Source organism: Macrosteles quadrilineatus, unplaced genomic scaffold (genome assembly GCF_028750875.1).
Source record: "Macrosteles quadrilineatus isolate MER2022 unplaced genomic scaffold, UCM_ALF_1.0 Scaffold_2__2_contigs__length_208266976, whole genome shotgun sequence".
Classification (NCBI taxonomy): Eukaryota; Metazoa; Arthropoda; class Insecta; order Hemiptera; family Cicadellidae; genus Macrosteles; species Macrosteles quadrilineatus.
Window position 1 is genome coordinate 192,665,164 of NW_026542595.1, and position 14,811 is coordinate 192,679,974.

General features: G+C 35.8%; 1 protein-coding gene across 3 annotated transcripts in view; it reads right to left on the minus strand.

Moving 5' to 3' along the window:
• Positions 1-2,912: 2,912 nt before the first annotated feature.
• LOC128983965 (alpha-actinin, sarcomeric) overlaps positions 2,913-14,811 on the minus strand; it is a 79,149-nt gene continuing 67,250 nt past the window's right edge. For all 3 annotated transcript variants that reach the window (XM_054403245.1, XM_054403246.1, XM_054403243.1), the window contains 13 exons: positions 14,166-14,258; positions 13,424-13,512; positions 12,668-12,809; positions 12,044-12,120; positions 10,949-11,170; positions 9,927-10,098; positions 9,208-9,315; positions 8,733-8,861; positions 8,298-8,486; positions 7,786-7,913; positions 5,445-5,694; positions 4,667-4,825; positions 2,913-4,130 (listed from right to left, as the gene is read on the minus strand). In XM_054403245.1, coding sequence (XP_054259220.1) covers positions 3,972-4,130; positions 4,667-4,825; positions 5,445-5,694; positions 7,786-7,913; positions 8,298-8,486; positions 8,733-8,861; positions 9,208-9,315; positions 9,927-10,098; positions 10,949-11,170; positions 12,044-12,120; positions 12,668-12,809; positions 13,424-13,512; positions 14,166-14,258 — 1,917 coding nt within the window. In that variant the 3' untranslated portion in view covers positions 2,913-3,971. The remainder of the gene's footprint in view (positions 4,131-4,666; positions 4,826-5,444; positions 5,695-7,785; positions 7,914-8,297; positions 8,487-8,732; positions 8,862-9,207; positions 9,316-9,926; positions 10,099-10,948; positions 11,171-12,043; positions 12,121-12,667; positions 12,810-13,423; positions 13,513-14,165; positions 14,259-14,811) is intronic.

The window sequence follows — 14,811 nt, forward strand, 5'->3', positions numbered from 1 at the left end:
AAAATGTATAGTGTATCCAACATACTAAGATGTATCAGGGGCCCTACTTTTTAAATAGTTGACTGTCGAGTTGAGTTTTGAGTCACTCACTTTCCAATTGTTTCGTATTTTTCAAATGATTGACAGTTGACTTGTCCAACCGAAACTACTCACCACCACTATTAAGCTGTTGAGTGGACAGTTGACGGAATGGGCACACGGGAGGGACTAAGGCTAAGGTGTAGTGACGTCATTTCTCTAGTGGCTAATGTCTTCTCTTGAGGCAACACGATTACCGTAACGAAACGATGTGATTTCAGCGGCGTTCGTGGCATAGTTGGTAGCGTTTCGGATTGATGTTCAAGAGGTCCCGGGTTCGAATCCCGCTGGCAACACAAACTTTTTGTCAACAAATTTTCATATCAGCAAGTTTGGTTGGTTAGGTTAGGTTATAACAGTTTAATTTTATAATACTAAATTTTAAAATTAATTTTATAATTAATTAAAAATTAAAGTACTGTAATCATTAATTAGATTTGTATCTTATATAGTTTTTGTTATTATCAGCAAGTCTGGTTGGTTAGGTTATGTTATGACAGTTTAATTTTAAAAATTAAAAATTAATTTAATAATTTTATAACAATATTTTATAGTTAAAAAGTTAATTTTATAACTAAAATTTAAAAAAAAAATTTAAATTTTTTCAACTTAGCAGTTCTAGCAGCGAACGCTGACACTACAAGATATGTTAGCCTTAGTCCCTCCCGTGTGCCCCACCGGACAGTTGACTGCACTTTTTTCTTCCTTTCTCGACCAAAATTGACCTTATCGAGTCGACGCCATATTGTAGTTGCTTTGTTTACCAACTGCTAATAGAGGTTAGGTATTTGTTGTTATAGTATCCAATACTTGCTATTGTTAGTTCTGACCGGTGCACTGTAGTGGTTGTGTTTTGTTCACAATTTGTTTCTTGTTGTTTCAGTCATTTATTAAAACCTTGTAAAACCAAATAAAACGATCTAAGCATAAAAATTACTCGTCCCCTAGTTATCTGAAAAGTACCCCTAGTTAGATAACCAAAAACAAAAATTAACGGTAAAATAATAGAAAAAAATTGTCGGCACTAGCGATCAGTGTTCCTCAACAAAAACTAGACTGACACGAAAAATGAGCTTCAAAATTTACAATGGGATGAGAAGTCTACTTGTATTGGTAGTAAATAGGTAGCAAATATTTTATTAAATTGTCAACAGTGTTTGGTGGACAAAGAATTTTAGTTCTCAAACGAGAGCTCGTCCCATGGTCGAAAACTCGACCAAAAAGTATGCATTTTGCAAATAAAACATGTGATTGGAATATCTTTAATTTGTTTTGATTTTCTGTTTATATTTTTGACACAAACATGGCAACCCATAAGGGCCATGTTAATTTTTTTTTAAATTTAGAATTCATTTTTGTGCTTATTTTTGAGCCTATTTAATTTATAAAGGGATTCTGCACATCTACAGGTAAGTATCTTTCGTTTGGTACCAACCACAAGTAATTCAGCCCAGTAGTATGGTCAGGCTAGCTGTCATAAGTTTTGCAAAAGTGTTTAGTATATAAGATCAGATTTTCTCTTTTTAGTGTGTTTAATGTGTCTCAAACAAGAAAAGAAACCCAATCTTAAACCAGCAAATCTCACTTAGACCCTTTGTGAATGATAAAGCTACCCTAGTGCTCTTCCCTGGTACAGTAGACCCCCTCTTAACCGACCCTAATGGGACCGGACCTAGGTCGGATAACTCAAAAGGTCGGATAAAATGGGCAATCCCTAAAATCATAACATAATGAAGTGCTATTCATTTGGAATTATATAATCATTATTTTGAAATCATAATTGCATTATTTATCAAATAAACTACTCTTATCTCCTTTTTCATATTGATAGAAAAGTCTCAAATAAACCCAAAACACGGTCAAGTCAAATAGGCCTACTTTCAGTGGAATATATTATTATACTAGGCAAGAGTCAATAAAATTCCTATTTTAATAGGTAACTTTAGTAGGCCTACTGTAATGTATTAATTGATGCTTTCCAAATAACATCGTAATACAGTACAGAACCTTTTGTCGACATTAAAGATACAAGCGACCATTTTGTTACAATACAGGACGTTTATTTATAGCCTCTCACTGGAGGCTTAAGCACAAAAACTATCTTGACCTTGGAGTTGTTAACCCCGCTTCCCTGCCTTCCCTACAAGTTGCGTTGTTTGTTTACTCCGGCGATAAGATAATCAGTTCTCAAAATCGTAATGCACTTTATGATGTTATAAATTTGCCGCACAGATAACAAATCAGATCAGATGTGCTCGAGCTACGAACGATGATGACAAACTGACAATAGGCTATGCTATATTTTTTGTGATCAACACAAAATAACTTATTGTTAGTCATATCCTGTGGAGATAAGCATATGGTTCAGTTCTCATCGCCCAGCGTGGGAGCGGAAATGCCGAGATTCCTAGAAAAAGGCGGTTAAGCCGAGCTGCTCTCAAAGCTAGGTCGGTTAAAACAAACTGTATTATTTTACGATCGAAGGCGGATAATCCGATTATCGGTTAATACGAGGTCGGTTAAGAGGGGGTCTACTGTACATTAATTTGATATAGGTACTAAATATACATATCTATTTGTAACAAGTCTAACAAAAAAATGTAAAGAACTAGTGTGCTCAACTAGAATGTGGTTTGAACCAAGAATAAATGTTGTTTATAAATGTAAATGTAAATGTTGTTAAGTGAATTTCAATGTATTAAAATAGAATTATTCCTTCCCTGAGTTCATATTCATGATAGTAGATTGTAAGTTATCTCATGTATGTGTTTTGATCAACTTCTACATACCTTGGAAGGAACAGAACAAGACAAAGACAAGATAAAATAAAGAGATTACTGTACCAAGTTCCATTTAATTTCTCTTGTTTGTTTGTACAGATCCCAAAACTACATGACTAGATCAGGCAATGCACTGGAAACTATAAATATGCACTCAAATGTTTGTGTAAATATGGTAGATCTTTATTAACATCAATATACTCATTCCAAATAACCTAACTTTACAATGAATTAACATACACATCAAATCAAAACCAAATCATCAAAAACGATTAACATTAAATAAATAAATAAACAATTTGGTTTGATGTTGCCTTTCTTGTTTAGTTGATTCCCTCAAATGGCAGTGCAAATTAACAAGACATTTATCTTACAAGGACGCCCCTTAAGGATATTTGTTCGGCTGTACAAGGAATAATTAACGCACATTGAAATGTGACTAAAAAATAAAAGGAACTTGTTTACAATAAAATCAAAGAATTTTTAATCGTTCAGCTCGATTTTGCTGCCGCATAGGACATTTTCGGTTTGGTATCAAAGGCGAGGCCTGACACCTATTGGTGAGACTAAAATATGGCTTACTGATCAAATTTGTACAGACTAAAACATCAGGATAAAACATATCGTAACCTAAATTAAATAAATTAAATATACTCCATATTAAACTAAAATATAACACGTTGGTTAAAATTGTTGTTGTATAGACAAAATATAAATATATACGCCTACGTTAATAAAATATACGATGACATAGAGTAAAAATTCTTCTCTTGTGCAAGTATAATTACAGTGCAGTATTTGATTTTTTCAAATTTAAAACTCTACGTTTATTCTTTCGATTTATATACTAAGAGTTTACTTTACAATAACTACAAAATCAGCAGATACAGTGACAGTTGAGCAATTCGGCTTCTGTTTTAAGTACACAATCTCATGTCACCGCTTATCTTCACCTTCAATACCAAATTATATTCAGACTTTGGTGATCGCAACGTAAGTATTAAGCCCATGTACACGCTTAGGTTAAAAAAATACTATTAAATACAGTTCTAACCTAAACGCTACAGCGGTTACAAAAAAGGCACCAGTTTGAGTTAGTGGCGTCGGTTGTGTTTAGAGGTCAGACTCGCCGTAGAGAGCAGTAGAGAAGGACATGTAGTCCAGGGCGCCGGGGGTAGCGTTGGGGCCCTTGTAGGGTGGCATGCGCTGGATACAGTACTCTGCCTGGTCTGGCGGCAACTCCCTGCGCAACTCATCAGGCAAGATGTATGGCTGAAACAGAAGTCACCTCAGGTGTAAAACTGATACACAATACAACAAGTTTATCCAATTGGTTATTTGAATCTCGTACAGTCACACAAACTTTGCATTAAGTGGTTCAAAAAATGCCAGGTCATCAGAAAGAAAGAGACAAACATTAAAACTGAGACAGCAGACTGATACTAAAATGTTGTCACTTGTTGGAAACACTTTATTTTTAAGCAAATCTCTTTTTGCTGATTCTTTATTTACAATTCCATAAACTAAAACCAATTAAGTTCAGGTATTGTTAACAGGACCTCGATAGTTCGACACTCCCTACTTAGCTCAACACGGGCCATGATATGTCGGCAGCGGCCAATGGCGGGTTCGCCGAGATCAAAAACTAAAAGTTTTCTTATTATTTTCTTGCACACAAAAACTCAATACCTTGAAAAGTGTTGAATGCAGATAAGTATGAGTGTGACCATATATACTATTAATAATATTTTGCAGCCTGACAGTTAACTTTGAGTGCTACTGATGTTCTCCTGGGAGTGGTAACTCACCTTGTCGGCAGCCAGAATACGGAATGAGTCGATGACCTGCTCCGCTGTGTCAGTGTCCGTCGACTCTCGGGTCATGAAGTCCAGGAAGGCGTCAAAGTGAACGTAGCCAGTGCTGTTGGGGTCCACTACTGCCAGGATGCGCTGGAAGTCGATTTCTCCCTGTGCAAAATCACAGTGTTAATACATTGCCTATAACTAGATATTCCATCCATCCATTGTTAAGTTTTAGTCAGTTTTTTTTTTTATTGGATGAAGATGACTTGAGTTACTGACACAGTGCCATGATTTGAATTGCTGATTTCTGTTAAATACGCCAAATGTTTAACTGAATCAAACCAAAATGGCAAATTATTATAAGCTACAGCAGTATGTCATATCGACGAAGACAATAACCGAGGGAGATCATATAACTTTAAGACTGTAGCACACTAGTTGAGTAGATCCTTTTTTTAAATAAAAAAAATTGTTACAGCTGGTCCATATAGATAGGATGTCTAGTTCAGTATCCGAAAGTCAATCTTGAACAAACTAACCTTGGTAAGTCTCTTGTTGGCATGCGTTCTAACAAGGTGAGAGCAAGTCTACCTACTACTTTTGCAAACACCTATCATTTTTACACCCCGAGCTCTGTTCCAGCAAAACAAGTTTATATCTCTATATTCAGTTATTTTCCTCCATCTGTAACCTGGGCTTTTTTCAGCATAACAGTTTCTCCCTGTCTTCAGCTATATTCCTGCAAGGAATGTCGTCCCTCTACATTCTGCTGTCTCTAGTTTACCTGTCTATCCTTGCCGATGCTGTAGCCGAGAGAGACCAGGCAACTCTTGAACTCGTCGGGTGCGAGACGTCCGGTGCGGTTCTTGTCGAAGTGGTTGAAACTCGCTCTGAACTCGTTGAGCTGTTCCTGTGTTATTCCCTTTGAGTCTCTGGTCAGAATCTGGTTCTCCACCTCGTTGATGTTGCGGTTGATGGACGTAAGCAGTTGTTCCCAGCCGACGCGCAACGTTTCCATTGTGTACTGTGTGTACCTGTTGACAAAACACAGGGTTAGTGAATTTATAAATATAATTACCACTTTAAGGGCTTAATATATGTTGTGCTTAGACTATTGATAGATGTAGATATCCCATTCCCAAAGCTGTAGATGTTTTAGAATAACATTTAACTTAGGCTAGTTGAATTGAGAACCGACAATAAATTTATTGAACAACAATGACCCAACTGAAAGTAAAACTTATTGTGAATGGTAGAATTTGTTAAGCCACATCAACTTCAATAGTATTAAAAAAAGTATACGAGGAAATAGAATATTTTACAGAAGAACTCTCTGAACTAGCTTCTATTTGAATAAAACATTGGGTACAGCTCCAAAAATAGGATGTCTACTTGAGTATTCAAAAATCAATAATTCTATGTCATTATTCTGTTCTAGAAAATTTTACCACTGTGGTCATTAAGCAATCAGTCAATTGACGTAAAAAAGTGATAGAAATAACCGTAAACATATTTTGTATCTTATCACAGAAAACATTCAGGTTAAATATCCAAGCGTAAAGGAAAAGGAAGTCATATTGAGAACAATGAATTGTAAATTTTTTATCAGTTATTCAGACCGCTATTAGATTGCACCATTGCAGTTGCAAACTCCACAAAATCCTTTCCCTCCATCTTGTTCTTTATAATGTATGTGTGTTGTGTTTAAGATATCTTGGAGGCATATTTGCTATAATTGTTTTGCCAAAAACCAATGCATATACTACCATTTCATTACTTCTCTGAGAATTAACACAGATTTAGAGTTAGACTGTTTTTAAATAAGCATTTTTTATGTTTCAACAATGGTATTTGTTGTTTATGTTCCTTAAGTTCAGAAATTTGAACTTATTGTTTACACATTTGTGTACACATAGTTCTCACAAAACTTGGTTACAATTGATGATAACAGAGTAAAAAAATAAAAAATATATAAAGGTATTAGACTCTGTCAACAGAGGTGGTAGGAACAAAAAAATTAAACAGATACAAAACAAGAAGTGATAGGTACAAACTGGGAACAACACGGTTATAATGACAACAAATATTGACTAAGAAGTGCCGAGTGGTTTCATGCTTGGGTAAAGTTTTATGCCTGATTGCTATGGAAAGATGATGTTTACACGAAAAATGAACAAGTTGGTTCAAGAAAGTGGTTTGATGTGATGGGTGATGATTGTTTTTAGTTTTTATACTTACTGTTCTCTCTGACTTTACATCAGCCGCAAAACAAAGTTTTGTTGAAAATGTGCTTTTTCCAACAAACTTACAATGAGGGGAACAAGCATTTTACTACTTTATTGTTTCAATCTACAGGTTTTACTATATTGGTTAAGTTAAGTGTATATAAAAGAATTTATGGCTAAAATGTAATATACAGTTTAGTAAACTATATTACATTATGGCTATAGTAATACGAGGAGGATTTTACTTTTTCCACTTTTCATGACTATTTTTAAAAATCTCTAATAATCCGACGAGTGTTAAAGAGAGATGACCATCCGAATAAAATACCAGTAGTGTGATACAAGATAGCCAATTTATTTTCTATGACCAACTCGGTATTCAAAAACATTGTTTTGTTATTATAGAATAGGTCTTGTGTATATTTCCACTCCAGGGATTAAATTATAATCTCAATTGTGAAAATCAATAATCATTTGAGTCTCAAATAAGAAAAATCATCCCCTCTTAAGAAAAACTAACTAAACGCAACAGATATCTATTAGAGAATAACACAACAAAATTACTTTAAGTTGTACCAGACATGAGCTCAATTTTGGGACTCAACTTTAGAACTACCAGCTTAAACCATGACCAATATGATATCAAAACCAATATTATTGGTAGGGGCATTGCCTCTTGGCAGGAAATACCACTGTATAGAGGTTAGAATCTGGTCTTAGGTCTGCTGAAGAACTTATGATGAGTTAACCTGTCTACAGAAGAAGCCCCCAAATAAAATGGAGAACGGCTCAAGTAGGAGTTGACGAGATTGGTAGATTCTTTTAGAACTGTACCTCAAATTGAGCATTTTGTAAATTTTACTCATCCTGATTGTGTCAATGGTACTATTTTCTGCGTACCTGTTCTCGAAGATCATGCCCTCCTGTACAGCCTGGTGGATCTTCTCCAACTCCTCGATGTGGGGTTTGTAGGCGTAAACTCCTTGTTCGTACTCTTTCAGTCTGCGCAGCTGATCCTCCAGTGAGCCCTGACACAAAACAAACTGGTTAGGAAGAATACCTATTAAGTTTTGTGCTTTGTTATTACATAAACAGCCCAATTCTTTTACTTATATTTGTGAACTTTTTGTTAGTCCGAGATTAGTTCACCTTCAAAATACTTTCCCAGGACTATATGCATGATGTTGCCAACATTGGTCAGACAATACAGGGGAAAGATATTGAGTCTTGGTAATGCAAACGGATCCAAGACAAGGAAGGGGAGATGAAGCTATTATAGAGCAAACAGGAAATGAAAGCCAGAATGCTATAATACTTTTGCTATCTAATTTCAACTACAGTAGTCAAACTAAAGAAGATGGTTAATTTTTTATTCATCTATGAAATAAATTTAAGGTTTGTCAGTTACAGACCTGCAGTCCCATTCCAATGGCCGTTACTGCATCCATCTGCCGCTCGATCCATGGTCCAACTTGGTTGGCCTTCTCCGCAAACTGGCGTCGTACCATCTCGTTGTTCTGCTGCTTCCTTAGCTCCAACTGCAGGGTGTTGTCCCTCTGAGGCACAAGCTGCCTAACCTCTGTCCACTTCTTGGTCAAGTCCTTTGGTCAATACACCGAGAAATAAATAACCAGTCACACTCAGAGTTAAAAGACTAGCCTATTCTAAACTAGTAGGTGTAAAAATAGGTGTCACCAACTCACCATTGACTTTTAGATACTGAAGCAAAAACTTTCTCCAGTGTAGTGACTAATTTCGTTGCTTTTAAGCCCCCCCCCCCCCAAATCTTATCTTTTTGGGTAAGCATTCGTGTAAGTTAACACATTGTAAATCGTTTGTAGACTTACGTTAGCAGTGAGTGTTGTGTACGGGTTCTCCAAACCTCCAGGTATCTGGTACTTCTGTACTGTCGATTCTACTTCTCGTACCAGGGACACGATAGAGTTGAACTCCTTATCTGCCTCTCCCAGGGTGGCCTGGTGAAGACAAAAACCATTAAACACCACACCATTGTCCTGGCTAAACAAACAGTATGTCTTATTCAGAGAAAAAGCTATACCATTCTACACTCATCTTACATTCACTAGGTTCAACTACGTCCAGTTGATTCCCCATCTCAATTGATAATGATAATAAAATTAATAGTAAAATGACAAAAGTATACATGAGTATACACATGATAATATACAATTGGAGAAAATGATTGTATTAAATTTTTATTTTAAGAATATGGAAAATCTGACAAAAAATTCATTTAGAGATGTGAGGAATATGGACGTTGTTAATGGACATATATGTATGGCCGAGATAGTTTGAGGTTACCTTGAACTGGCTGTGAGCGTCCATCAGTCCCTGGATCTCCTCCATGGTGTGAACAATGAACATGTCCACCAGATCCTCCCGGGTACCATCCAGCCAGTTGTTGAACGGCTGAAACACACAATACACTGTAGCGATATACGAATAAAGTACCATTGTACACATGTTGTCATCAAACAAAAATATTCTAGGCCTTAAAATTGTCTTCCTTGTAACTACGGAACTACTCAGCTTGAAAGTAAATTAGCACAATTGGCCAAAATAAAGGGGGCGAGGTCACCAGGTACCCTATTTTTGGGTTAATCAATGGTTGGAATTTAGAGGCTGTTCAAGTTTAAAGAGATATCTAAACAGTTGTTTTTAAAGTTATTTAAATTGCTGTTATCTTTTTTATGATTTAGGATTTTTTTATTTGATTTATTTCCAAGAAATACAAATTTACAAAACTCATACAATTTATCTACAAAAGCCATTTATAGCTTGTCTGGAGCGATTATTATAATTTTAGTAATTTCGCAGTGCTTTTATATCTAAAAATGCATAACTGTACTCACAACTCCATTTCTTAAAATAGGCTTAAGTTTTTTTTTAACTTTATCTCAATAATCACATTACGAGACCCGTGTCCTTATCTGCTTCATTATATTTTGTTGGCCAACCTGTGCTACCAATTCTTGTTTTTAAATTGATTTTTGGCTTCGGGGAAAAATTAATATAATTACCGCAGCTCGCTTGGCGAACTCCAGATGGAGAATATCGATCTTCTCCAGGATCTTCTCAGCTTCGTCGAGAGCCTTCCTACGGCCCTGAGTGAGGTTGCCAAGGCGGTCCCACTGGTCACAGATGCGCTGACATCGGGCGTTGACACTCACACTGTCATGGTACTCCAGAGTGCTTCACAGGGAAATTAGATTAGATTTCCACACTGACATGCTAAGGTTTAAAGGTGAACGATGAATGCAGAATGAATTACTTAACAGCTGTGTTACTATTTGGTCAGGACCATTTACATTTAAAGCTCAATTTTCAAGTAGAGCTACACAGCTGGGTCCTTTATCTAGTTGAATTACAACTCAAATACTCTCTAAACCATAAACCACTAAGTTTTAAAATAAACCAAATTGATGTATAGTTTTAAACATGTGTTCATTAATTGATTGTTTATGTTTACCAATTTTGTAAATAGAATGGATTGAGTAAAATAATGTACCTATCTTTTGAATTGAATCTAATTATTATACACTACAAAATCACCAATATTTACTTAAAGGCCTCATGAAATTATTTAATTAAATTTAATATTGGTGATGTTTTTATTTTAAATTTTATTAAGCCCAATATTACCGGTTCTTCTTGAACATTGTTTACTAGTTCTCCTAATTAAAAGTGTATGATTTTTCAAAAGATATATGGTTGTGATTATTATTGTCATCTGTCAGCTTTGGAAAAAATGCATGTTACAAGGAACAAAACAACTATTAGCTTTGTAAAAACTTTTTAATTTGAGACCTGTTAGGACCTTTAAAAATAACCTTTAAGAAATATAAAGAAAAACACTGAATTAAATTATGTTAAATTAAACTACATAGTTTAAATTTAAAATCAATATAATTTTTTTACCATCCAGTGTTTGATATACCCAGATAAAAGTTTATCTTTATAAAAACTAGAAAGTAGCTTTTTCGTTTCTAATAGCCTTACAAAAAGTTACTTACTTGACCTTTAGACAGATATTTCGACTCACTTGAGCTCCTGAGCGATGGCTGCGATCTGCTCCACGCGGTCCTGGTGAGCAGCCAGGTCGCTCTCAAACGCTTCGTGTTTCTTCTTGAGTGCCTTGAGCTCGTTCAGCTTGCACTGTCGGAAGTCCGCACTCTGCAGCATCTCCTCCTTGCCTCGCGTCCAGTCCTCGTGGATGTCTGCCTTGTGCTTGAACTTTTGGGCCAGGTGCTCTAGACGCTCTAACCTAGAGTAAACATTTGGTAAGGTCAACTCTTTATTTTTATTCTTATGGTATTCACCACAAGATCAATCAATTAATTATTCAAGATGGAGACGCCACTAAGTGTGTATTTTAACCCAAATATGAGTGATGGATTAGTGGCGCGATCTTGTAGTCTTGTTACTTGTTAGTGACTAAGGTCAACATGTTCCTTAAACACAGCTGTTAATTTATAGCCCATACAGCCAATGGCAACTAAGGGACCTACAGTTTATAGTAGAATCCGAACCAATTTTTTTCCTTGTAATAAACAAATTGGTCTAATTATCAGGATAGTAGTAGTACTCACTAGTGCGGACGTTAATCCACACCAGGGAGTATCGCATACACAGTGCATGCCTACTAATATCCAAATTCGTGACCTCCTAGTAGCTGGATTACAGGATGACGCTACCGTCCCAGTCTATGGTAAATTCATAAGTTGATGAGCGGTTCGGTTAATCATTTTGATCAAAACCCCAATTATTACCAGACCCAATAGGCAAATGAAAAAAATGTCTGCCTTGTCCACTTACGAGCTAGATTGAACAGGCTTGTACAGTAGAAGCTCTATAGCAAGTATCTCATAGAGACAATAAGACTGCTTATCAAGGTTTGCTACAACATGTGATAAGGGTAATACTAAAACAGGGGTTTTAAAAATGAAACTTCTAATCAACTGTATTGAGGTTTAAATGTAGCCTATAAGTTCAGCTTTGGTCAACATACAATTGTTCATTGGTTAGCTTATTTCTATTTTTAAACTAAAAAGTTATTTATATTCCAATTAAATTCGTACTAGAGTGTAATTCTCTTTAAAAAATTTTCTTAGTAATATGTTCCAAACCAAGTTATTACCTCATCATTTCAGACAACAGCCATTCTTCAAATGATTTCTCAGATGTTTCAAGTCCCTTCCATGCGTTGGCAATATCCTAAAATGATAAAACATAAAAACAATAAGTTTTAACTCAAGACAAAACACATATTTTTTTCAGGATAGCTTGCCTTATCTCTGTATAGTTTTACTTGATTATTTTCCAGTTTTGGCTGGGTTTGTTTAGTGATCTTGTAATGTTTAAGGTACTTTAGGGGAGGATTAGAATCCGGATATTGAAAAGTAGTGAAATCATAAATCTTTTAGTAATCGTGATGGAAAATATCCACAATAGTTGTATAACAAAAGAGAGTTCCGAGAAAACCAAGTTGATAGAGATTAAGCTAAAGAGACAGAGACCGAGAGGAGGACTTAAAAGATGATAAATAAGGTGAAAATGAGTGTGGCGAATAAAGGAGTTAAACGACAGTGGTGGAGGAAAAGGAAATTGTAGAGGGATAGAAGATGGAAAGGACTGGTCAACACCCACATCTAGTCCTGGAAGTAATCGGTACAGAAGTGAAGAGGGATTTAGAGAAGAAGAACGCAGAAGAGATCCCTAGTCAATGCTTAGGTCTGGGATGTAGTTGACGGACATCACTTACCGAGACCATCTTTCCTTCAGTAGGCATGTAAGCAGGTCGGTTGCTCAGCCTCAGCTTGGTCTGTAGTGTGTTGAAGTTTGTCTCTAGTTTGGCCTTCTGCTCCACACGAGGTGGCTTGTGCTTGCGACGGTATGTTCGGTACCTGCATAATACACAACAATGTATACCCCCAAAACACAGAACAGAATATATATTGTGAATTAATTTTGACTATTGATTATTTGAAATGAAATAAATTTCTTAGTTTATAAACAATTTTCAATACGGAATTGAAGTAATGTTATGAGCATCCCCCGCAAACACGGCAATAAAATGACATTGCAAAAATAAAATTGCCAGAGCTTGCCTTAAAAAGACGGGGGTTATGGTAGGCTTGAATGAAAATGGACACCACCATAGTGTGCTCATATCCATTAATTTTAGTTGATTGATAAACTGTTTAACCAAGCCAAATTGACAGAAAAACTTATTGTAACAGGACAACTACGTGTTCTTTGTTACATCAACTATAATGGAACCAAAAACTAATGGAGAACATTTATTTTGACCGCAACACACTCTGTGACCAAAGTATTCCATTGATACTATTGAGTCTATATAGATGGGATGTCTACTACACAAAGTCAATGTTCAATGTTACAACTAAGTTAATGATCACTCTCTTCTGACACCTCACATTCAACTACATTATAAAATGTTACCAAAAATAAATAGAGGATATCCAACTATAAGGGATAAAGGATTTACAGTACTCACTCCTCCAGTTTCTTCTGTACGCCGGCTAGAGAGTTGTCGGTTTGTCTGCTCTGAAGCCACGGCAGTGTGCGTCGGATCCATTCCAGCAACTAGAATCAACAAGTGCTACAGTCAGTTTATTTCAACCCCAAATAAACCATACCATTTCTATGGCTTTACAGTTGTATTGTTTCTTTACGAAGAAGTATATTTCTTCTTGCAAATAGAGATTAAATTAGTTTGTGACAAATGAAAAATATATTTAAATATCATTTAATAAACTTAATGTTGTCTATAAAATTTAAATAAAAATAAACAAATATCAACGCAAACAGATTCAAAGTTGGATTTTGAATCAAACCATGTGATTAGAAACAGACCAAAAGGTTAAAATTGAAATACAAATCCATCTGAGTTAAGTTTTTTTTTCCAAATGGTAACTTTATACTCAGCATCAACTAGCGTACCAGTTCGGAATTTTTTGAAACCAGTTGAATGAACACATTTTCAGTTTTGATGTGGATTCACCTCATTAAAGACCTTGAGGGCCACACAGTAGCCTTCTAAATCTTGGTCGAGGTGAGAAACTTGAATATTAATTGGTTTCCTACTATCTTCATATCATATATTTTAAAACAATGGCTTAGGATCATCTTTAGAAACTAATAGAAACCATCAATAGTTTGGTTTTAGGTCTACTTCAAAATATTATTCCAACAACTACTAATACCACTTATCCAATAATTTCTGCTAAGTAACTTACGTCGCTGGCGAGACGTTCATACTCCTCCATAAGTCTCTCATTCTCCTGGTTGACCTTGAGAACTTTGCAGATACGGTTGGCAGCCGTCTCGGCCTACAAGACAATATCAATGTTAGTTTTGTCTAATTAGATTTCAAATTAAACATACAAACCCTTGTTTTAAAGCTTTGAAATATTTTCCTGAATAACATTACAGTTACTGTTACAAACAAAATGGACTCATCATAGGTTAAAAATAAAAAGTTGAAAAATATTTATTTCAATATACACACAGTCCCAAAAGCAATTAATAGTGACAATAAGGTATAGCAAAGTGAATGCACTATTTAGAAGTTCACAAATTAAGCACTTAAACAAAAATGTTGAGATAAAAAAGTGTAAATTTTTGGGGTAGTGTATCTCTACCCCCGGATATTTACCCCCATGAAAAAACGCCTACGTCATTTTGACGTCACAAGGGGCGGGGCCTATACACGATCGAGAAACAGCCCGCGACTGGGAATCTACCCTCGGACATCTACCCCCAGACATCTACCCCCGGACATCTACCCCCGGAAATCTACCCCCGTGGTCAGCTACGCTACGTATCGGCCAAGATGCATTGTTGTAATTGATTTTATTAATTGGTTTATGTAAATAAACGGCT